Source organism: Trichomycterus rosablanca, chromosome 17 (genome assembly GCF_030014385.1).
Source record: "Trichomycterus rosablanca isolate fTriRos1 chromosome 17, fTriRos1.hap1, whole genome shotgun sequence".
Taxonomy (NCBI): domain Eukaryota; kingdom Metazoa; phylum Chordata; class Actinopteri; order Siluriformes; family Trichomycteridae; genus Trichomycterus; species Trichomycterus rosablanca.
Window position 1 is genome coordinate 3,035,523 of NC_086004.1, and position 26,515 is coordinate 3,062,037.

A 26,515-nucleotide genomic window follows, 5' to 3' on the forward strand; every position below is an offset into this window, starting at 1 on the left:
CACTTGGACATGTCTGCCATCACATGGTGCCAGCATTGTCCCTGATGGGTGTGTTTTTTTTTTACATTAAAATTATAGGCAGTGAAGTACTTGTCTGACCCTTTGACACACCTGTGCCTCACTGTTAGTTCTTCTCATCCTACAGGCCTAATGCTTATGTACTGATTTTAACCTGTGATCACAAGAAGTGTCCATGAGGTTGTGTTGAGTCAGGGAGATTTTAGTGGGAAATAGTCTAGCACTGTGGTTACAGCATCAAATTAGCCGTGTCTTAGCATTTTAGCTGCTCTGTACTTGTATTTAAGAATTCATTATTGATTTGTAAGCTTTATAAAGAATCTAATATTTATTTATTCATTCATACACTGATTTACCACCGGTTTATCCTGGTCAGGGTCACGTTGGGTCCGATTCATTGGATGAAAGGCAGGAAATATCCCGGACAGGTCACCAGTCCATCAAAAGGCACACACTCACACTTGGGGCGTCTGGTTGATCATAGCCAGTTCCCTAATAATAGTTTGTGTTTTTGCCAAATCATAACTGTATATCAGTGGTGGGCACGGTGGCTCAGTGGGTAGCACTGTCACCTCACAGCAAGAAGGTCCTGGGTACGATCCCCAGGTGGGGCGGTCCGGGTCCTTTCTGTGTGGAGTTTGCATGTTCTCCCCATGTCCGCGTGGGTTTCCTCTGGGTGCTCCAGTTTCTTCCCACAGTCCAAAAACATGCCACCAGGCTAATTGGAAACACTGAATTGTCCTATAGATACCTAGCCGCTAGATGCACAAACCAGTGCATTGTAGTGCCGGTCCCAAGCCCGGATGAATACGGAGGGTTGTGTCAGGAAGGGCATCCGGCGTAAAAAAAAAACTGTGCCAAATCCCGCCGGCGACCCCTAATGGGAAGAAGCCGGAAATGCCGACCCCATAATCGAAAAACGGGACAAAGGCTGAGGAACAAGAAGACAAGATAACTGTATATAAGTGTACTTGAGTAGCACCGGACCCACCTTGACTCTCACTTTAGTGAATAAATGTGAATATAATAAGTGAAAAGAACCTAACAGTGCACACAGTGGCACACAGCGAGATGGGTCTGATCATCATCTGACTGTCATGTTTTCTCTGTGTCTGCATTGGGTTTCCTCTGGGTACCCTGGTTTCCATCCCCATTTCTCAAAACATACACAAAGTGGTGAAACAGCTATTCTAAATTGCCACCGCATATAACTGAATGATTGTGTTACCCTGTAAGGTACAGGTGCCATGTCCAGGGTGCATTCCCTCCCTGTGCCCAGTGTGCGCCCAATGTTTCTGACCTAGGTGGAGCAGCTGGTGACATAAACGAATTACTAAATGAAAACGAATTGATGTTTTCTTGAAGTTAAAGATGCAAGGTTCAGCTTCTGTTAGGAGGTGTAATGAACAATCTGGCAACCCTGACTACAGTCTCAGCTGGATGGTGAGAGGCGGCTAAAGCGCACAGATCAGTGTGAGAGCGCGCAGTGCCTTTCTGTCTCAACCCGGATAATCTTGCCACCTCACCAGCTTCACCCTGCACCCTGTGCCCGCTATGCTTTACGGACAGGTCTGAAATGCCATGAGCGAGAGTCATGGCACCACGTCGGATTAATTAAACACGGATTCTGGCCCTGGGACGGACGCAGACACCGGATGCTTTGGCGTTTCTTTGATTTAAATCGCGTCTTATCGTAGTGACAGTGCGGCTCGGGGAGAAATGGCTGTCCCGCCGGTCGCAGTCGTCATCCTGCTGCTCTCGTGTGCGCGCACCGACGCCAACAGCGCGGCTGGCAAAGCGCGCAGCTGCTCGGACACGCGCCGCTTCTACAGCGGGAAAGGATTCACTCTCTCCGGCGTCCCGAGCACAGAGATCTCCGGTAAGTACAACCGAACCGTGCCCGGTCAGCACCACACCAACACTGCACCAACACTGCCCTGCCTGTTCCACTGTCTGGCTGTGTCTCAAATGCACACTTCTGTACTAACAGCACTACAGTCTGTCTGAGGACCAGCAGCGGTCGCGTTATCACAGGTCACCATGGAGACTCCCCATCATACATCCTACCCTACTACATAGTGTGCAAAATACAGCATAGGGTTTTATGGATTTTAGTTCACATTCTAAACATTCTAAACATAGTTAACATTACGAATTAAACCCTTTTAAAATATAAAATATATGAATGTTCCAAAAGTTATTCCCTGCACCAACAGGAGCTTTTACAATGGAACTGCAATTTTGCACTATCCTACCCTACTACATAGTACACAAAATACACCTTACAATAAAGGGTTCTTCCTCCTCCTAACCTCTTTCTAAATCCATCTCGAAAACAAAGGTTTCATATTGTTCATTTGCACCCCAAAGAGCTTTCTAATAGGGTTCTCTTTTGGGAATAATTTAATTTAATAAAGACATTGTACAATCTGGTGCAGACCATTCATCTCTATAGTGCGGCTGTAATATTGTTGTATTTCTATTTTAGGCTAAAATACTTGTTTAATTCTTTTTTGCTTGGAACTGAGGCTGGTTTTGGCTCACATGTTCTCATGATGCCTCATTATGCTTAGGCACAGGGTTGCCAGATCCTAACAATATAAAAGAACAAAAAGAAAAAATAATATCATTTAAATAACACTGATTGTATTGATTATACCACTTCAATGATCAAATACACATCTTGTACCTATTTGAAATGATCTTGTGATTTGAAATGAACAGTTAGTATGAAAAAAGCACAATCGGTCACTATGGTGCCACCCTTCACTTTCTTACTATTCTACCATACTGCATAGTATACAAAAACACATTACAATAAGTAGGGAAATCATAATAGACTTGTTAGCAGGTAATTTTACATCTTTTTGATTTAAATATATAGGTTATGCAGTGCTGCATATAGTGTTCGGCACACCTACTGACTATTTTTGTTTGGTATTAAAGCTCACATGTTCAAATGCAGTGCTATTGTGCTTCAGGCACAGGGTTGCCAGATTGAACACATTTTTAATTTCAATTTCAGTTGTTCAAACCACCCAATTTGTTTAATTGTACACCTTGGACCGGTGAATGCACCCTGTACACACAGACACCTGCTTCCTACCCTAGGCGAATGTTTCTTAGTCTTGTTCAATTCAACAGCTGGTCTGAAAAGGGTGGAATTGTGTTGAACAATAGTAGTTAAACAGTACATTTGCAGGGCATGGGCATTATACAAGATTAAAGCAAAAAAGAAATCCAGCTAGCATTTAGGTTTTTTCAGGTAGCCTCAAAGTAGAAATGTAAGGCGATAAGGATAGCATAATTTGTTAGACCTTCTAAATGGTAAGACCTTTGAGAATTATTCACTAGAATCTTAGACTATATATAGTGAATACTCAGTTAGTCCAGTGTTGTCTTGGAAATTTTCTTAATCTAGGACATCTGTGAAACCCATCGCTCTTTTGGTTCATTAAAATGATCTCCTCTCTCAGCTTTTGTGGCTCTTTAGTTTTCACCATGGTTGCAAGACATTTTGAACACTTGAATCTTTAAGTGATGTTATAATACATCACAGCTGAAGCAAATGAAGTCATATTGAGTCTTAATGGTCTAACCATACTGTAACCCAACTTTCCTACAGAGTAGCAGTAGGCAATATTATGTAGGGGCTGAATAATTGTGACATGGCAATATTAACAAAATATCCCGTTACTCTAAAATACTACATCATTTAATTGTTTTCTTCATGAGCTGCATTATGTAATTGTTAAAGACGTTAATTAAAGCAAAATTCAGCTCTACAGAAAGGCCTAGAGTTATAAATCCTTATTTGGGGGCGGGGTGGTATTGAATATTTTTAATTGCAACTGTATATATGTAGGGGTAGACAGTCTATCACTTTTTTCTCATGTGTTCATAATAAAATAAATGCAAAAAATATTGTTTCAAATGATCTTTGATAGATTTTAAGCTGTGCTTTAAGTTACACCTGGTGTGTTTGTTAAAATCCCCCAATGACTTTTGATTCTGTAGAATGATCTGTGAAGGGATTTTTGTATCTGATCTGGCAACCCGAGTCAAGTTCAGCATGTGTACAGTGCAGCGTCCCAAACAAAGACAGCAGAACACAATGCATGTACATAGTGGGGTGAGTCCTGCACCAGAGTCCGGGCTTTTATTTCTTCTTTGCATAATGGATTTTGCATTAACAATAATAATAATAATAATACATTTAAAAATTATAATGTAACATTGCTGCAATAAATATAGAAAGTCAAAAACAGACTGAAATAAAAACAGTTTGATGAAATGGCGTGTGCATGAGATTAGTATATTACTATCGAGTCTTTGTTGGTGTGAAGTGTGCATTTTGCACCTTGAGAAGGCGGCAGCTTTAGTTTCACACCCCTGCCTTGGTAGCTGCAGCTCATCCCTTTGTTACGAGTTTAAAACATAAAAGTGATGAATGGATGATCTCATGAATGAATGTTCCCAGTGTAGGTGCCACTGGGCGTCTCTGGGTCAAACATTTGTGAAGTGAAACGACTGTCGGGTTCACAAGGGGTGCGTAATCACACTTTGTATTGTTCAAACAATCAGACAAGCTGCAGCACTGACGAGCCCTGTGTTCCGACAGGATCAGTGTTTGTGTTTAGGAAGAAAAAGCTCTAGAAGAGTTTTGGCAGGTGCAGGGGCGCGGTGCCTGTCTGCTCATGCCCTTCAGTTACAAAATCTGATAGCTCACCACTCAAGTTCAGCTCAGGATGACTCTAGGACGTGTGCTTTATTTGTGCAAACACTGATGGTAAAACACTGATGATAAAAGCCGAGGGCCCAAACCTCAGCGCAGGAACACACAGCAGTGCGGCGAGGATTCACGTGAACCAGCTGTTTGCATCTGGCATTGTCTATGAAACGGTGAGTCCGATTCCTCGGTGTGTGATAACCGAGATAAACGATCACAGATGTGCATGCCTCCGCGTGTACACACATGCTCAAACACAACGCACTGCAGATGTGAGTCAGTACCTGATTTTATGGGTCGCAGTCGGAGGAAATACTAGCAGTGTTGAATTGCATTTATCGATCTGAAGGTGGTGATTCAACTGTATTGATCTGTAACGGTAAAATCAATTATAATAATAATATTTAATATGTGCTTAGGCTTCACATTAACCAACCTTAATTTGGTCTATTTTGCATATGTTTAAAATTCTTATACAAAATGTAATTTAAGACAAAGGAGACACTAGGAAACATAAAACACATGAAATGAAACAATCCGTTCATTTATTAAGGGAAAATGTTTCTGCAACACCTATAATCCATGTAATTGCTGTAATCAAACACATCCGATAACCAGAGATCACTCTTCCACGTCACTGCCAACTCTGTTTTACAGAATTGCTCTGATTCCAGCACATTAATGGCCTTTCGGTATGAACTTCTGATTTAGGGACTTGCCGAAGCGTCTTACTGGGTTTAAATCATGCCATTATTTGTCTTTCTTCTAAGCCACTTACAGTTAAAGTTGCACCTGTGCTTCGACCCAAGTGTTCTTCTGTTGACCAGACGTTTGTCTTTAAGATCTTTTGATAGAGAAAAGAATTGTCATTATAACAGGTTGTACAGGCTCTGAAACAACAAAGCATCCCCACACCAAGGCTGTAATCACAATATATATTCAGGGCTGGGCTGCCTCGACCCCCCATATGATGATATGTGACATATTCCACTCACTAGCTTTGCATAATGTTAAGATCTGTCACTGTTTCAATCAGTTATTGATGGCAGGAATGGCAGAAAACCCCAAACTCCCCATCTCCAGGTAGATTTGGACCACTACAATGTTCCGTTCATGCTTACCGCTTTTCCCCACACCATCGTAACATCTAACAGAATTTGTGTCTTCCAAGTACCTTTACTTTCGATCTATCAGTCAACCAGTGGCGATTTCTCTAAGACTGCAAGAATGTCCAAAATTAAATGGTCAAATATGTACAGTTGTGTTAACATTTCATTGACTACAAATGCGTTAGAACACGTATATCTCGAAGACGAGTTCGTTCAGAATCAGCTAATTATCACAAATCGACTTGATTTTCTTAACTTAACTCATACATTCCTGTAGCGTCAATGCATTTGCCCGCAGAAGCTGAGCGTCTCTTCACTTCTATGGGGTTGAGGGTTTTTTTTGAATGCTCCGAAACTCGCCGGTCATTAGATAAATGCCTCGATTTTGTCCCGCCCCCGGACGCTGAGTGTCTCTGGGGGTGAATGGGGCTGTGTAAATAAATTTACAAATTTTATGATGTAAGCCGACAATGAGCTTCCCCTCTTTGAAAGACCAACAGCCGCCACTGCAGTCAACACAACATTATCACAAAACACTTTTTTTTAAAAAGTATTTTAAGGTGTTAAGGTGGTTTTTGCTTTTCAGCTCTCACATGAAAACCATTTTTGCTCAGTCAGTTTCTAATGTGGGTGTCGCACAGTAACATGGTTCCAACAAACCTGGGTTCAGTTCTCTTTTCCAGTCACTGCCTTTAAAGACTTTCGGTTTGTTTTTCATGTGTCTGCTTGGGGTTCCTTTAGGGTACTTCAGCTATTTTTCTACCTTACAAAAACATGCACTGTTTGGATTTGTTGTTCTGAATAGCCTGTAGCTAGAAGTGATGAATAAGTGTGTGATGCTCTGCAATGGATGTTTGTGTGTCTGCTTTGTGCAAGTGTTTCATGATGGCGTGAGATCCCGAACTGTGGTGAAACGGTTTGTCCAGATAAATCAAAGAACAAATCTAAATTGTTTTTAAAATAATCAGGTCTTCGTGAAATTTTACATGTATGGCATTCAGCAGACACCTTTATACAAAGCAGCTCATCATCGGAACCGATTACAATACAAGCAATTAAGGGTCACCGGCTTTGCTCAGGGTCCCAACAGTATAAACTTGGTGGTGTTGGGGCTTGAACCAGAGACCTTCTTATTACTAGTATAGTACCTTCATGCTGACCTACAACTGCTGTAAATTTGAGTTTGAGTTCCTTGTGAGGTCCGCAATTCACACACCTGAGAAATTTCCTTTCACCCCATTTTTATGTTGACCCAGCTTTATCCTGGTCAGGGTTGAAGTGGGTCCAGTTATCTCGGAATCACTGAGTGCAATGCAGTAACACACCCTGGACAAGATGCCAATCCACCCCACTTGTCTGTATGTAGACTTCTGACTGGCTTATAGCACTGCTTGGTACTCGAACCCTGGATTCCAATAGTATTCAAGCTCCTACATCTGAGAAATATTTTCTTTTATTATCTCTTATCGCTTTTATTGAGTGTTTTCTTTATCATTTTGAATTTGAACTGAAATTAGGCTAAATAAAATCAAACTGTGGTGAGCCATTGTGTGACCAGACACCCCTGTCGAATTTTAAAGAGAATTTTAAAGAGAACATGACACACAGTCTTTACATCGATCATAATCATCACATATTTGTTTACATTTCTCCTTTATAGCATGCTTCACTGTACATCTTCAGCTTTATCCACACTTATGCATCAGCACCCCGACAGCTTGTATCACTGCCTGTCAGTCCTAATGAGTTTATGGTGTCGTACCGGTCCAGCATCCTTCGCAGAGCGAGCATAGTGAGGACATGGCAACGCGCCCGCTATCCTGCCGAAGATTTTCAAGGTCACGCTGTGCCGTTTCAATGACAGCACACGCAGCGGGGGAGCCGAGGGGAGCTCTCTGCGCACCGGCCGCTCGGGCCTAAATCATGCAGAGCCACCATCATGTTTTATTCATTTACTAAACAAGACACGCATCTGCAGCACAAATCCGGGAGTGTTTGGATTTCTTCCTTTTTGATATTTATGCAAGCTGTAATTTATGTAAATTACACTTTTCAAGCTGCTGTGTGTGGCTGGTGTTCACTGCTACTGTGTGGCAGTATGATATCGATGCATGGTGTCCACATTACACGATATGTACACGTTTATGAAGATAAACAGGCCGAAATAGTGAAAAATATAAATATATTTTTGGGTTCCATAAAGTGAAAGGCATTACAAGCTACAAATGCATGCAGACGCTTTATAAAACTAGATTGTTTGTTTGGGGAAATTGGTGGAATGAATTTTTTTAAACAGACTTGTGAGGCGAATTGCTTTTCCACTCCAGTTAGTTTATGAAAAGCTCCTCTATCTGAGAATCAGAATAGAAATATGAATAATTAATTCATTATGCAGCACTAAGACAATGAACAGAGCTTCGCAGTGGTTGGCACGGCCTGCACATTTCCTCCCGCTGCACTACACGTTCTAGTGTTCCTGCTTTAATCTGCACATTTCCTCCCGCTGCACTACACGTTCTAGTGTTCCTGCTTTAATCTGCACATTTAAAAAAAAACGCCAAGCCAGAAATGTAATTTAATTGGCAGAAATGTGCTGATACCTGACCCCTCCACATCCAAAACCCATGTGAGCCGACACCTATTGTTCCTTTTACAGCCTTCACTGTTAGGAAGGCTTTGCACTTGATTATGGAACGTGACTGTAAGGATTTGCTTGCATCCAGTGATAAGGAATTGTTGAGATCATGCACTGACATTGGTTGATGAGGCCTGGGTCACAGTTGATATTCCAGTTCATCTCAAAGGCGTTTGATGGGATAGGTCAGGCTCTGTGCAAGGACTCTCCCAGGACCACCACAGAGCAGGTATTATTTAGGTGGTGGATCATTCTCAGCACTGCACTGACATGGTGGTGGTGTGTTAGTGTGTGTTTTGCTGGTATGAGTGGATCAGACACAGCAGTGCTGCTGGAGTTTTTAAACACCTCACTGTCATTGCTGGACTGAGAATAGTCCATCAACCAAAAATATCCAGCCAACAGCGCCCCATGGGCAGCGTCCTGTGACCACTGATGAAGGTCCAGAAGATGACCGACTCAAACAGCAGCAATAGATGAGCGATCGCCTCTGACTCTACATCTACAAGGTGGACCAACTAGGTAGGAGTGTCTAATAGAGTGGACAGTGAGTGGACACGGTATTTAATAACTCAAGCAGCGATGCTGTATCTGATCCACTCATACCAGCACAACACACACTAACACACCACCACCATGTCAGTGTCACTGCAGTGCCGAGAATGATCCACCACCTAAATAATACCTGCTCTGTGGTGGTCCTGTGGGGGTCCTGACCACTGAAGAACAGGGTGAAAGCAGAGTAAAAAAGTATGTAGAGAAACAGATGGACTACAGTCAGTAATTGTAGAACTACAAAGTGCTTCTATATGGTAAGTGGAGCTGATAAAATGGACAGTAAGTGTAGAAACAAGGAGGTGGTTTTAATGTTATGGCTGATCATAGTATATCGTAATATAGTACATTTTTTATTGGCCAGATTTTAAAAATCTATTTACCCAACATATCTGGTGCAGCTTTTGAGCTGTTATTGCTCCAAGATAATTTTACTTTACATTAGTAGCTCTTACAGTTGATCAAGGCACCTCTAGCAGGGCAAAATATACTACAGTTACATTAAGGATCCCAATGAATAACCAGTTAACCAATAAGCAACAAAGAAGTCATTGTCCAATTAGTGCTATTGGTTAAAAATGTCTCTTAAATTTATTTCCAAATGCTGCCACATGATTCAAGCCTGTACAGAATGCTGATTTTAAAGACATTTACCCACCCTCAGTGTGCATGCGTCAGCTTTGTGTACAGCCGTATTTCGATTTCTAATCTATTATTGATTATTATTAGGAACAGAAGCTGTTTGTTGTCAGGATGGACTCTGACTGCACATGCAGATCTGTGTTTGATAATGTGGATATTTAGCTTCAGGCTTCAGTATACAGGTGGATGTGTAAACGATCTGAACGGCTATGATAATTGTATATGCATTTAACTGTAATAACGTATTTAAAAGAGTGTTTGGTTTAAGAGATTTTACCTACCTGTATTGATCTGACATGCGTGCAGCTGTGCTGGGAGTCGAAGGACCCGAGCACCGGGGGTTGATGGGATTTGAAGTCACCAGTTTGCACCATCTTGAAGCCGTGATTTTTCCACTTGTAATATGAAGCTCATTAAACAATGTTTAAGCGGTTTAACCTAGACAAGGTGTGTGATTGATGGTTGTGAACTTCTGAATGTTTTCTGCACCTCTGTAGTTCCTGTACTCATAAGTTACCTGTAACTGGTCCAGTTTAATATCACAGAGTATTGAAGAGCAGACCTCAGTCACTCAGTCATGGTGCAGCAGTTGAAAAGCACTGTAGCTTAAGTTAAGTTTAGGATTTATTTGAGTGTTTCTTTATTTTTTTATGGTCCATTGGAGTTATTTATTTATCTGTGGCACTCTGCACCTCTCATTGGACTTGTGGAAATAAATCAGCACTGTTTCATCACAGCTTCCTGATCCTGAGTTTTTTTTAAACACCTCTCAGCTATCCTGCAACACATAAATGTGTGTGTGTGTGTGTGTGTTTATGTGTATTGACATATAATTTCTCCTCTGTTGCCAGTTTAAAGAATCAATACTTGCTTCTTGCACTGTTTAAAATATCTTAATTAAACGTTGCAAATGTGCATTAATGATGTGAGAAATTAACCATGTTTAATTTTTGAATGAAATGATACCAGTCTGTCTTACTGCTTGTTAGAATTTTATCTACTTATAATCTGTATTAGTGACATTTCCATGTCTGTCGGGTCCTAGTTGGTCTTGGCATACAAACCAGTCTGTGATACTTAAGCATGGCATGAAATCCAGGCACCATGGTGACTACATGAGGTGACCGCTGAAGAACTGCTTTATTTTTAAATGTCAGTTTTTGTCTCACACATTATTAATATTAATTGTTATTAATAATATTATTGTTAAAAGAATAATAATGTACTTATACTGATCATGCATCCCAATACCATCAGCCTCAGCCCTGCCTTCCAGTGCTAAACGGTTTATAGTGGCGTCCCATGCTGGCATCTGGGCTTTGTGAACTGTGGGAGAAGGGAAAATGTGGATGATGAGCAGTATTTAAAGGTCAGGGAGTAACCGAAGCTGAAGGCGCATATGAAATTACCGGAGCGAGTGAGGTGTCGGCTTCAGTCCTCACATGGAGAAGCTTCTTATTGTCTGGTGAAAGACTGACACTCTGCACCCGATGGTGATGATAAACAAAGACTAGATCAAGTTGCATGTTAGTGTGTTATATGGAGAATAGAATCTTACATTTCCGATGGTGTGTGTGTGTGTTAAAATGGGAAAGTACTGGGATTTTATGCAGTTTTAGGCAGTAAAGGTTTACTGACAATTTTCAACAGCATAAGCGAATTCAGTAGATTTCAGTTTTATGAAAGTTTGGAAAATTTTACCTGGGTAATTAAAAGAAGGCGCATTTAGCGTTACATCTTGAGATTCTTAACATGGTATTTATTCATTCATTGTCTGTTTTACCACTTCTTTATCTTGGTCAGGGTTGCAGTGGGTCAGATTCAGTGAGGGGAAGGGCAGGAAACAACCTGGACAGGTCACCAGTCCATCATAGAGCAAACACACACACACACACACACACACACACACACACACATACACACACTTGATTTCTAGTAGCTCCAGTTGGCCTGACTGCATGTCTTTGGACTTGTGGAAGGAAACTGGAGCACCTGGAGGAAACCTACACAGACACAGGGAGAACATACAAACCACGCAGAAAGGACCTCAGCCGCCTGACCGGAAAACCAAACCCAAGGTTTTTTGCTGTGAGGCGACAGCGCTACCCACTGCACCACCGTGCCACCTTGGCAGACAAAAACAAATTAAATCAACGACGTGACACATTCACACATTTGTTTTGGGGCAAATAAGAAAGCGAGATCTTTGCAAATGTTGTTATTTAAAGAAATAAAATGTAAATAATTCTTTTAGGTAGCCCATCCCTGTTGCTGCAGCCCAGTTTGGGAAACAGCGTAGAGGATAGACACCCTGTTCACCACCCACAGCCCTGTGTTGTACTGTTCCAACCCAGATCTGCTCATGATTACACGGTGTAAACAACTCCCAACTGACTTCACAACATTTTACTCATTAAACACTGTAGCTAAACACCAATAAAACACAAACACACACACATTTACACACACACACGGTTTCCAATAAAATGCTCCTCAGAGAGACATTACTCATGTTCAGTGGTCTTACACAGCTTATGAGTTCTTGTTATGAACACATGTAAAGCCGTCATTACATTCTGATATTTATTCCTGTATTTAACCACCAGGCAAAAAAATATTTAGCTAATTTCTTCATATGAAATTTCAATCAACACTCACCAACACATCTGAACACACAGAAACCAATCAAACCTCACATAAAATATAATAATATAGAGCTTCCTTCCCTTCTGTCCTTTCTTAGTTAGTTTGTTCCTCTACTACTTTTTAATTTCCCTCTGTTTTTCCTTCAGCGCTCTCTTCCTTCATCACTCCACCGTCTTCATTTTTCCTTTTTCTGTCTGGATTTTTTCCTTCCAGCCTTTTTTTTCATTCTTTGGGGCGGCTCAATCATAAGCAGATCTGGGTTGGATCAGGACAGCCTGGTTAAAATTCTAATAAACTATAATAAGATTTCCATTCTTTAGTTTTTTCTTTAGTTTTTTCTTTAGTGCGGCACGGTGGCTCGGTGGGTAGCACTGTCGCCTCACGGCAGGAAGGTCCTGGGTTCGATCCCCAGGTGGGGCGGTCCGGGTCCTTTCCTCCGGGGTTTCCCGGAGTAAAGAGTTTCCTCCAGGAGCTCCGGTTTCCTCCCACAGTCCAAAAACATGCAGTCAGGTTAATTAGAGACACTGAATTGCCCTATAGGTGAATGGGTGTGTGTATGTGTATCTGCCCTGCCCAGGGTGTTACTGTGTGCCTTGCGCCCATTGAAAAGCTGGGATAGTCTCCAGCTCCCAAGCCCACCAAGACCCCCCCCCCCCCCCCCCCCCCCCACGCAACCATAATTAGATATGCGGTAAAAAGTGAGTGAGGTTTTTTCCGTACCTATATGCTTCCATTCTCTCTCTCTCTCTCTCTCTCTCTCTCTCTCTCTCTCTCTCTCTCTGTGTGTCTTTCTCTCTTGTGTTCGACTCTGCAGTACACAGTGTTCACACTGACGCGATCAGAAATGGATCATATCTATCGCTTACTCTCTCTCTCTCAGACCGACGGGCACTTCAGGCTCACCAGGCTCATTCCTGATAAGGGGCGAAGAACCCCCACTTTCCGAGACTTGCCCTCCATTACCATTAAACACCTGCACACTGAATGCCCAAGATACCCACAAAAAAGACGGCAGCTATCCGTATCCAAAACAGTGTGGGGATCATTAACCCAGACAAAGCAGGAATAGTTCTCAGCCTTCTGGCAACCATAAAAGTGAAAATTTGTGTATGAAGATGCTACAGAGAAGAACAATGAGCTGATATAAACATAACAACAAGCGAACGTGGCATTAAACCCTAGAACTGAAGCTAAACTCTCTCTCTCTCTCTCTCTCTCTCTCTCTCTCTCTCTCTCTCTCACACACACACACACACACACACACAGTGCATATTGTGCCAGCAAAGCTTATAAACATAATCATGTGTAGATGAACTGGTTCTGCTGTGAGTTACAGTGCGAGTGCTTTTTCTACTGACTGAACAGTAATTACAGCCACCGGTGGTAATCAGTCCTCCGCAGCTCCTGACAAGTGTTCGTCACATCGCTATGACTGCTTGCTAATCCAAATGCGCTGAACAACACAGGCCAGGCCAGGCGTTCCTCCAGCCACTGTCCTCTGTCTATATAAAGTGTGCTTCTATTCTGTGAACATGGAGGTGCAACTTTTAGCATGTACAGTACAGACTAAGAGGCTTTATTTCACCTTTAAATTGCTCAAAAAGACACAGATTCTGACTGAATAATTCAGTCGGATACCGGTTCCAATCACTTTTCTTCATGTAATAACGAAGGATTTGCGAGTAGCATGACAGTTGTGTTTTGCACTATTGCAACCATGCAGTAATAGAGCTCCTAATTGTTTGCTGTCTGGTAAACGTCATGCAATCCAAGCATGTTATTAACTGTCAGAGAAATAATCACAAATAATTGTACGAAAGGATAAAGATTATGTTGGCCTTTCTGATAATTCGCATCTATATTATGATGTTCCAATGATTTAAATAAAGAAAGTAATTAAGTAATTTTGTGTACGTGTGTATATATACACCGATCAACCATAACATTAAAACCACCTCCTTGTTTCTACACTCACTGTCCATTTTATTAGCTCCACTTACCATATAGAAGCACTTTGTAGTTCTACAATTACTGACTGTAGTCCATCTGTTTCTCTGCATGCATTGTTACCCCCTTTCATGCTGTTCTTCAATGGTCAGGACCCCCACAGGACCACCACAGAGCAGGTATTATTTAGGTGGTGGATCATTCTCAGCACTGCAGTGACACTGACATGGTGGTCGTGTGTTAGTGTGTGTTGTGCTGGTATGAGTGGATCAGACACAGCAGCACTGCCTGAGCTTTTAAACACCTCTCTGTTATTGCTGGACTGAGAATAGTCCACCAACCAAAAACATCCAGCCAACAGCGCCCCGTGGGCAGTGTCCTGTGACCACTGATGAAGGTCTAGAAGATGACCGACTCAAACAGCAGCAATAGATGAGCGATCGTCTCTGACTTTACATCTACAAGGTGGACCAACTAGGTAGGAGTGTCTAATAGAGTGGACAGTGAGTGGACACGGTATTTAAAAACTCCAGCAGCGCTGCTGTGTCTGATCCACTCATACCAGCACAACACACACATCACCACCATGTCAGTGTCACTGCAGTGCTGAGAATGATCCACCACCTAAATAATACCTGCTCTGTGGTGGTCCTGTGGGGGTCCTGACCATTAAAGAACAACATAAGAGGGGGCTAACAAAGCATGCAGAGTAACAGATGGACTACAGTCAGTAATTGTAGAACTACAAAGTGATTCTATATGGTAAGTGGAGCTGATAACATGGACAGTGAGTGTAGAAACAAGGAGGTGGTTTTAATGTTATGTTTGATCAGTGTATATATTGTAGCAATCCACAAAAAGGGGTCGAGTCTTAAAATAACAAAAATAACATGCTCTTTTTTGAACAGTTCAGTGAAACAGGGCCAGGAATACAGATCAAAAATGGTTCAAAATAGCACTAGGATCACTACATACAGGGTAAAGCACCTAGATGGTAGATGTACACAATACCCACAAAATACCCCAAAACATCACACACAATCATTCCTGTGTCTCTGCTTCGAAATTGAACTCTCTGAAACCAATATTTACTTGTTTTTGTTCGAAGGTTGCACAAGGCATTCTGGGAGTGTCAGGATCGCCACACCCACTCACCCCAGTCCTAGCAACCATTGCAAGTCATCACAATACACCAATAGGCAGACTCTAATTATTAAGTTCAGGTGTTTCATCCATACCCACTGTTAGAAGGTCTTTAATATCAATGATATAAAATTGTTCATATGCTTTTAACTTTGTGCCAACACTTTAGGGAAGTTTTATGTTTCAGCATGACTGTACGCCCATTCACCAAGCAATTTATATTAAGACATGGTTTGGTGTTTGAGGTGGAGAATCTTTTTTGGGCAAATTGGACAGGGTGGGACAATGTTGGATATAGGGTGTGACAGCGTGGGACAAGGTTGGACAGGGTGGGACAAGGTGGAACAAAAATGGATATTGTGGGACAAGGTTGGACAAGGTGAGACAAGGTGGAACAGGGTGGGACAAGCTTACCAATACACAGACAGACTACAGGGTCAAAAGTATTAAGACATCTGCTAATTATTGAGTTCAGGTGTTTCATCAATACCCACCGTTAGTTGGTGTAAAAATCAATGATATAAAATTGTTCATATGCTTTTAACTTTGTGCCAACACTTTAGGGAGGGCTCTTTTATGTTTCAGCATGGCTGTACGCCCATTCACAAAGCAATTTCTATACAGCAATTGGTTTGGTGTTTGGGGTGGAGAATCTTCAGTTGCCTGCACGGAACCACACTGATCACTACTGGGATGAACTGGAAGATTAATTTCAAGCCAGGCTTTCTTGTCCAACATAAGGGTCTGACCTTAAAAATGCTGTTTTGACCTAATATGTACAAATTCCAAGAGACACACTCTAAAAATGGATGTTTTTATAGATATGAATGGGGTTCCACAACACAACAAGTTTTGAAATGGGATGTCCAAAAAGCTAATGGTCATGTGTCCACATATTTTGGCCATATAGTGTAGCAGATACTTTATTCTAAAGCAACTTACTATTGCGAATACATTACTATACATTACAATACTATTCCAGTACCTTAACCACTAGGCTACAACTGCCCTACACTATAAATAGAAATACTATAAAAATAATAAACATTCATTATACTAGACCTTAAGAGGTGTATTTTAATTAGAACTAATGACTTCAGAGTAGCCAGTTGTATAAGTTTAATAAAATGTGTCAGAACTCACAGTCTTTTTATTAAGTATCAATACCATGACCAATACCGACCTAAGAAACTGTAGGGCAGTGGAAGCTCAGTGGTTAAGGAACTGGACTAGTAATCTGAAGGTTTAAGCCCCACCACCACCAAGATGCCACTGTTGGGCTCTGAGCAAGGCCCTTAACCCTCACTTGCTTAAATTGTATTATTTTACAACTTTAAGTCAGTTTGGATAAAATGCCATAAATGTAAAGAAATTAATCCACTACTCTGTGTGTGTGTGTGTGAGTGTGTGTGTGTGCTGTGAATGTGTGTGAAGTTGACTGACACACAGGTCTTCTTTAATGTGAACATACAATGCAGACTATCAAGCTTTTACATGACCTGGCAACACCAGTATGTAAAAACTTGGTGAACTGGGTTACTGTGAGGGATCACTTTTAGTTCATTACTGTGTAACTGATAAAACTCAGAGCCTCGAATATCAAAAATACATGTAGTTTTTAAATAATAAAACAACATTTTTTGCACATTTTCCTGCTTTCACACACAGTCCCGTTGTTTGGGAAGCCTTAAAAAGTGTCGAGCACTGGGTATCCAGGACCGTGATGAAGAACCGCCACTCTAATGGTTTCCTAAGAGGCCATCAATACTGCAGATCTATAGCAATTTGTACAAACACACAGAAGTAGAAAGGATTACCCGCACTGAGACTGCAGAACAGCACAGCAGCTTTGATGTTGTAGCTACTTATAGGACTGTGTCCTGATGCATGGTCATGGTGAGCGCTGGCAGGGTGCCTGGCATCACAGCGTCCCGCTCCTGCTCTCTTAATCAACTGAGAGACGAGTGGATGAGTGTATTATCCGCTGTGGAATTAGATCTAATGAAGAGGTCTTATCAGCGAGGGACAGGGCGGGACAGAGTGGGACAAGGTTGGATAGGGTAAGACAGGGTGGGACAAGGAGAGACAGGGTGAAACAGGGTGGGACAAGGTTGAACAGAGTGGTACAAGGTTGGATATTGTGAGACAGGGTGTGACAAGGTGGGGCAATGTGGGACAAGGTGGAACAAGGATGGATATTGTGGGACAAAATGGGACAGAGTGGAATAAGGTGGAACAAGGATGGATATTGTGGGACAAGGTGAGATGGGTGGGACAGGGTGGAACATGGCTGGATATTGTGGGACAGGGTGAGTTGGGTGGGACAGGGTGAAACAAGGTTGGATATTGTGGGACATGGATGGATATTATGGGACAAGGTTAGATAGGGTGGGACAAGGTTGGATATTATGGGACAGGTTAGGACAGGGAAGGCAGGGTGGGACAGGGTGAGACAACGTTGGACAGGGTGGAACAAGGTGGAACAGGGTGGGACTGGGTAAGGCAGAGTGAGAAAGGGTGAAACAAGGATGGCTATTGTGTGGGACATTGTGGGACATTGTTGAACAAGGATGGCTATTGTGGGACAGGGTGAGATGGATGGGATAGGGTGGAACAAGGTTGGTTATAGTGGGACAAGGTTAGATAGGGTGGGACAAAGTGGAACAAGAATGGATATTGTGGGACAAGGTCGGATAGGGTGAGACGGGTGGGAAAAGGTGAAACAAGCTTGGATATTGTGGCCAAGGTTAGACAGGGTGAGACAGGATGGGACAAGACTGGAACATGAAAGTTGGACGCAGATCATTTCCTTCATATAAATGATTGATTACATCTCTTAGCAATTGTTGAATTCAATAATTAGAAGGGGCGTCCTAATACTTTTGTCCATAAAGGCTCCTGACATTAAATAGTTTCTTTATTAGTGTAATCAGGTGCAACAGTAGACGATACTTAATCATACGTGTTTGTAGAAAGATCAAGCCATGGCATCGGTAATACTTCTGTTGTGGCAACATCAGCGACTGCAAAAGTTTTGGCAGGTGCAGGAATGGCTTCTGTCTGCTCCTGCCCTGCAGCCTTCGAGTCCAACCTAAGAATACTAGTATAACGGCAATCAATCATCAGATCAAACGTGTTTATTAATGTAAGTGTCAAAGGGGAGAGTGCAGGGTGGAGATCCATCAGAACTGAGAGGTACGTACTGAGTGATAATGTAAGATCAGCTCTTATTTTGGCAAGGAATGAAAGAAACTCTGAAAACTAGCTCTTACTCAGCTAATTATCTTCAGTATTTGGCTGCACTGTTTACCATGTCTCAGCTGGTAATTCATCGATGTCAATCATGTTTAATTTTCTCTTGCTCAGTTCCTCATACATCCGTCAAACAATTTTATTTGGGGTTTTTGATTTTGCCTGTTTTTGTGTGTTGAAAAACTGAGCCAGTCTGTTCGCCACCTAGTTTCCAGTATAACGTAAATATCATGACGATATTGTGAAGGTTTCCAGTAGCGCTGCACAATCAGAATCAGTCCATATGAGAATCATTGTTCCCTCCAAGCATGTCATCGGCGATTAGAAAGAGTCTGGTCAGTTTACTTTTTGACCAGCTTGTGTTGAGGTTGTACGGCGTTAATGATGCGCTTGTGCTGTATTTCAGTGCTGCTAGAGCATGATTTTTACCGTGACACCGGCAACACAAACAATGCATCAAAACAAAAAATACTTAATTAATGAAAATGGTGGCAATCTGGTCCCACTGTGGTTTACAAGATGTAATGTAAAGCCTCCACAAGGGGGCGTTCGTGTACAAGTTCATTTCATGTGTACGTGCCTGTTAGAATTCATTCATTTAATTATTATGATTATTTTCTTTAACCCATTTTTGGCTCATGACCCACCCCCCCAAAAAACCCTGATGTAGAGTAGCCTCCCCATACTGCCATGTTTTTGCTAGGTGCAAGGACACTGAAGAACCTGGAGGAAACCCGTTCAGATGGGTGCGGGCAGTGCTTTCCTTACAGACGGTGAACGAATGCAAGGATTCCCGAGACTGCTAAGACATACGTGACGTACCGTACACAAATATGTGGGTGGAACTGAATTATCTTCCTGAAACTGCCTCTAGGTTTGAGCCTGTGATGAATAGTGAGCGGTAATGTAAAGTGGTCCTCAGGGTGTGCGATGTTGTTGTGTGTTTTGACCTTTAGTTGGACTGCGGCTCCGTATTTTACTCCACATTGATCTGCGTACCACAACATTGACTGATCCACCGCTCATGTCCAGGGATTAATCTTTATTGCAATTGTGGTGAACGTCCTAATACCGTTGGTTTTTCAGCACCACAGTAAGCAGAAAACGATATTCACCTGTCCATTAACACCTCCGACAAGATTAATGAAACAGTCGATGCGTCGGTGAGACTATGACCGCCGATCATCATTCACAGTGCTTTCAGAGAGCTGAGTGAGCACATCCAGCCTGACTCGGCCTCTCTCCACCGTGAGCTCAAAGCCTCAGGGTTTCGCCAACCGGCTGCCAAAATCATGCTCTTTCTTACACTATACCCAGTCTTCATCAAGCCTTGGGACGTCTCTCTCTAAAAGCTACACCCCTCGGCTCTGAACGCATCAGCGCGGCTGAATAATTTAAAGCCAAAGGCAGCGGAATGGCTGATGAAAAATACCACTATGGAGCTGAAAGAGGCAGTAAACTGAGTAGACCCGAGTCCGTGTGGTCGGTTTCCTGCCGCTCTTTTTCTTTTCTTTTTTCTGGCTTTTATACCCATACACACACTCGCACACGTGTCCGCACCCCTGCTAGACCGCCGAGCCCGAGCCGGGGGTGTATTTTTAGGCTCTGAAAACCAAGATATTGTCCACATTAAAGCTGCTTCTTCTGGTTTCCTTTTAGCATTAGCCAAGCCACGATTGAGCTTAAAGTAGATCCAGCAACAGGCTGCATTTAAAAGTTGATCGTTTAAATGATGAGAGTTTAGGAATACTAATGTTTAGGAACTGAGTGAAGGTGGTCATGTTTTATATCAGGTTGGTTGTGCAGGTTTGATTACACTAAAATTTGCATTAAACATTTAATTTGCATTTTCAGCATTTAGCGGACGCTTTTATCCAAAGCGACTTACAGTACTGTAGTGTGTACTACTAGTTTACTGTTCAAGCAATTGAAGGTTAAGGACATTGCTCTAAACTGGCAGTGGTGGGGCTTGAACCAGCGACCTTTTGATTACTAGTCCAACACTCTAACCGCTAGGCTACAACTGCCTCTCAGTTTATCAGAGTCTTCTAGTCTTCTCCCAACTAGAGAAGATTCGGGGACCTTATTTAGGTGTTTAGGTAGGACGGCACGGTGGCTAAGTGGGTAGCACTGTCGCCTCACAGCAAGAAGGTCCTGGGTTCGATCCCCAGGTGGGGCGGTCCGGTTCGGTCATTCCTGTGGAGTGCAGAGTTTGCATGTTCTCCCCGTGTCTGTGTGGGTTTCCCCCCACAGTCCAAAAACATGTAGCTAGGCTAATTGGAGACACTGAATTGTTCTATAGGTACCCGGCCACTAGGATGCGTAAACCAGTGCATTGTAGTGCGGATCACGATCCGCCGGCGACCCCTAACGGGAAGAAGCCGAGGAAATTGATTGATTTAGGTGTTTAGGTCGGTGTTTACTGCCACTGTCTGTAGGGTGTCATATGTACCCAAAGTCCAAATTTTCCCACAAAAACAATTAGAAAGTAGATTCGGGGATTATAGTTACAATCCGCCATGTATGCAGGGCATAAATTGGCTCATAAGCCAGGCTTAAAGATAACATATTGTGTTGTTATAGTGTACATGCAAATGATTTCTGATTTCTGAAGGTCGTCAGACCTGAAAGTTTCGCTTGACGCGGCACCGTATCCAAAAACACTAATTCCTCAACAAGTCAAAGTGAACAGAGCAAATTGCTGGAGGAACAAAAGCCTCATTGTGCTCATTTGGCTGATTAATTCATGTCATTTATCTCCTCGAGGTTTGCGGTGTGGTTGGAACTGGCGGTGCCTGACAGAGCTTCTTTGATCTGGTGGAGATGTCATGCTCACGCTGAAAGAATGTGACACGTCCTGTATCAGATGTGGGGTGTTTTTTTAATGCATGTGTGAAATACGTTGATATACGAGGTCATTTTGCTGTGTTTTGCTGGAACAAAGCTGCTTACGATCATAAGAGTTTCTTGAGCTTAAAAATGCATCTCCTGCTTCGGATTGATTTTAAAGCGGTGTTTAGAGACGTAAAGAGTGCTTTCCTTTGTCACTTTAATCTCTGAATCTATTATTCAGCTATGATGATAGCCATAGCAGCTGACATGGCGTTAAGAATTAAACAAACAAACAAACCCAGAACAGTGAAAGATATATTTAACCCGGATAAGGCGAAAATAATTCCAATAAATAGTTCCTTGAACTGAAAATCAAGTATGGAGAACAAAAAATGATTAATAAATGAATTATAACACTGCAATAATGCAGCCTGATTTTACACTCCCCTGTACTGTTAAATACACAACGTAGAACTGAGAGAACAGTTACGGGCTGTAAACTGAAACCTCTAATGCGCAGAGCTAATGTTACCGCCTTCATTACAGGATCAGAGGGGCTCATTAGATTGTCGTCTTAGTGCCTTTATATTCCTCATTCGTCCAGTGGCTCCGCATCTCCCCAGGCAATTAAACCGACATGCATATGGTAGCATGTCATGAGTATGCTAAATCACTCTTAACACGCTCCCCCCCACACACACACACATACACACACATGTGGACAGTAAAACCCCAGCGCACACACCGGCGCAGTTGGAGCTGGCCTGACTTCAAGAGCTCGACTAACTCAGACTCGTTATTCATCCGCGGAAAGGTCCGGTATCAGAGAGAAATCGATTTAAAAACGCTTCTCTGACCTTTTATGGGATAATGGGACCTGACCCTATTAGCGCCAGCCAAAATTCGTCTTAGGGGACTTCAGAGGAAGCTGGGTTCAGAGGTCATGAGGTTGGCGCAACGAGGCGGCGGGGGGTCCGAGACACCAGACCCTGTGGGTCCTGACGCCACTTCTCAGAGGCCGAGAGAGTCTAACTGTCGGAAGTTGTAGCAGCGCTAATAAGTGCGGAAGGCGGTTGAAAGAAAGGTCAGGATGAAACGGGAAGAAATGGAAGCACAGCGCAACAAACAGTCCATATTCTCCTGATCAGGGTTGCAGCGGGTCCAGTGCCACCTGGAAACACTGAGGGTAGAGTGGAAAGTCCATAGCAAGGCCCCACACACTGACCAGTTCACTCACTTATTCACATTCAGGGGTAAATCAGAACAACCAATCAACTTTCTTTTGGAAATGTAGGAACAAAAAAATCGATAAGGGATGGAACCCAAGCAGAATAATAAATAATAAATCAATTGATTAATTAACTAACTAATCAAAAAGCTTTTTTTCATTACTATATACAGTATAATACAATGCTGGCTGGCAAAGCATCTGAAAAAAAGCAAATAAACCTGGGTCCAGTTTACTGGGCAACACCCTGGACAGGTTGCCAGTCCATCACACAAAACAATAAGGACAAAATAATTCATATAAATATAGACAGTGTATGTTTTGTGTTATATATACACTGATCAGCCATAACATTAAAACCACCTTGTTTCTACACTCACTGTCCATTTTATCAGCTCCACACCATATAGAAGCACTTTGTAGTTCTACAATTACTGACTGTAGTCCATCTGTTTCTCTGCATGCTTTGTTAGCCCCCTTTCATGCTGTTCTTCAATGATTAGGACCACCACAGAGCAGGTATTATTTGGGTGGTGGATCATTTTCAGCACTGCAGTGACACTGACATGGTGGTGGTGTGTTAGTGTGTGTTGTGCTGGTATGAGTGGATCAGACACAGCAGCGCTGCTGGAGTTTTTAAACACCTCACTGTCACTGCTGGACTGAGAATAGTCCACCAACCAAAAACATATCCAGCCAACAGCGCCCCGTGGGCAGCACTGACGAAGGTCTAGAAGATGACCAACTCAAACAGCAGCAATAGATGAGCGATCGTCTCTGACTTTACATCTACAAGATGGACCAACTAGGTATGAGTGTCTAATAGAGTGGACAGTGAGTGGAGACGGTATTTAAAAACTCCAGCAGCGCTGCTGTGTCTGATCCACTCATACCAGCACAACACACACTAACACACCACCACCATGTCAGTGTCACTGCAGTGCTGAAAATGATCCACCACCCAAATAATACCTGCTCTGTGGTGGTCTTGTGGAAGTCCTGACCACTGAAGAACAGGGTGAAAGCAGGTAAAAAGGTATGTAGAGAAATAGATGGACTGCAGTCAGTAGTTGTAGAACTACAAAGTGCTTCTATATGGTAAGTGGAGCTGATAAAATAGACAGTGAGTGTAGAAACAAGGAGGTGGTTTTAATGTTATGGCTGATTGGTGTATAACACAATAGGAAAAGATAGACGGTCTGACCCAACTCTGGTGGTGCTATTAGCCAGCTGGGCATCCACACAGACATGTGTTTAGTATTAATAACAATAAGGCAGAATAATTCATAGAAATATAGGCAGCATGTGTCTGTCTAATCCAACTCTAATCACTAACCATGACCATTTATATCTTAAAATTTACTAATAAAAAGCATTACTGGTAACACTGGTTAGGATTTGTTGAAAAGCCGATTTATCTGGTGTCTGTGCTGGTGCAAATGTAAAATATACATTTGTTGCAAACTGCAGACACATTGATTTGGTTTTCGCCTCGTCCTCTCACTAATTTCATCCAGGTCGCCTCCGTCTGCATTACTAAACTCATTTCCCACGTAGAATTGATGTCTTTCCCTCCTGCTCCGGATTGATTTGTAGTATCGAGTACAGTAATATCGTACACAATCGCACAGCTGCTCGCCCGAGGCTGCCGTACCTCCGCCGGGAACACAGGGGAACATCAGGGGAGCAAAACGAATGAGAAATAGCATCTTAAAGTCGGAGGCCTTAACAGCATCGGCTTTGTAAAGCACCCCTTCAGTGTTTGGTTCTGTTTCTAACCAGGTCTGACTGAAGTGCGTACAAATATATATTTTACGAATCGATCAAGTTGATGTGAAGGTGCCTGTCTTGTAAACATCGTAGATTGGCTAAAGAAGTGGACAAACACATTTCTCTACGATGTTTACAAGACAGGCAGGCACCTTCACATCAAATGGACTGTAAGTTAATCTTTTAGTGAAGGAGTTCATACTCAAATTGGGCATTTTTTAATTCAAACTGGATTAAACGTATTTATTAGAAGCGATTTATAATATCACACTTTTTTTGAGCTACAGCCACTTAAGTTATGAGCAGAAATGATTCTAGCTCCACTATGTGAGAAGTGGCGTTCACAAACTGGTCATCGTCATATCCGGTAGGCGCTGATCCATCGCAAGCCTTCGCCCATCCTTACCCTCGGACATAACCAGTCATGTCTGTGTAAAGCCCGGCTGGCTGATAGCACCGCTGAGCCCATAGCGCCAAATTATTTTATTTTATGCATTTTCTCCCCATTTTCCTCCCAATTTAGCGCATCCAGATTGTCTTCGCTGCTGACAGACTCCAGATTCTGCATCCGAGGAGAGCACGCCGCTGCCCACGCCTTCTTTACACGTGTACAGCCCTCCTCTTCTCTTCTGCCAATCAGGGTCCTTACACAGCGTATGAAGACCCACCCACCCACATATAGTCCGGTCCCCACCCTGCAGATACGGTGGCCAATTTGCATCTGCTGCAGGCACTGCCAGTTATGCCCGCCAGATGGCGCCCAGCCGACCGGTGGCAACACCGAGCCTCGAACCCAGGAGTTCAGAAACTTGGTGCTGGTGCGTCAGCGGAATATCCAAATTATTTTATTCATTCTTTCATTCTTATATTTTATCATTGCTTTTTTCTGGTCAGGGTCACAGTGGGTCTGGTTTACCCATGATCACTGGCCACTATGCAGTCGCACACTGCCCATTGTGAGGCCTCAGCCAACCCCCATCAGACTGGACGGTAGCACCGTTGGGGATTCGAACCCCTGATCCCAATGGGTTAGCACAATTTAATGCTACGCCACCGGGAGTTTCTTTGAGGCAGATGAATTGGGTATTTTTGTCCTGCAGACAGCATTTCCAGGTGAAACTAGACCCACCACAACCCTGACAAGGGTAAAGCGGGACGTTTTCGTAACATGTATTCCATGTTGTGTCCTGATTGCTGTGCTCTAACATTTGTACCTGCTGTACAGTGGGCAGCACAGTGGCACAGTTGGTACTGTGAGTGCTGTCCCGGGGACCTGGGTTTAAACCTCAGCTCTGGTCACAGTCCCTCATGTGTGGGTTGTCCTACAGGTTTTAATTCTACCTCCTAAAGGCATGCAGAAGGTGGATTGACTGCTTTAAATTGGCCTTAGTTGTTAGTGAATGTGTGAGTGAAAGGAATACTGTAAGGTGTTTAGGGTGCTCCTTGCACTCAGTGTTTCCAATGGCTGGCATTATTGTGCAGATTACCATGGTAGGATTGGCTATTCTGAACTACCCCAGGTGAAAATAAGTGGCGCTCTATATATCGAGTGTATTATAGCCTCACACACACACCTTGTTCTCATGTGGTCCTGGACCCAGTGGGACCCTGATAAGGATGAAGGATGACGAGGTTATCGGAAATAAATGAATCAGTGTATCGTACTGTGGTAAATGTAAGCAGAGGACAAAGTGCTGCAGTGAAGGAAGTGTTGCCCGGCCGTCTTCCAGATGACCAGTAGCTCTGCTGATCGTATCAGCCGGGTCTGGGCGAACCGGCCCCGCCCGCTCAACCTGCAGCTTCTCTCCGACTCATTAAACACGCATTAAACACGAGTGGGTACAGAAGCCCTGCCAGCCTGCCAGCCATTGTGTCTGGGTGTCTGTCTGTCCGTCTCCGACAACAACACTGTAATAAAACAGACGGGTGAAACAGACAGACGGGTGATTTTTTTTTCTTCTAGTGATCTGACCGTGATCTGGCGTGTCTGACCACCTGACAGTCGCATC

The 26,515-nt window shown here is 42.9% G+C and overlaps 1 protein-coding gene across 1 annotated transcript in view; it reads left to right on the forward strand.

The window, feature by feature from the left end:
* The first annotated feature begins 1,580 nt into the window (after positions 1-1,580).
* The window catches only part of gpc1a (glypican 1a), a 40,835-nt gene continuing 15,900 nt past the window's right edge, over positions 1,581-26,515 (forward strand). The window contains exon 1 of the mRNA XM_063013334.1: positions 1,581-1,897. Within this exon, the coding sequence (XP_062869404.1) occupies positions 1,738-1,897 (160 nt within the window). The 5' untranslated portion in view covers positions 1,581-1,737. The remainder of the gene's footprint in view (positions 1,898-26,515) is intronic.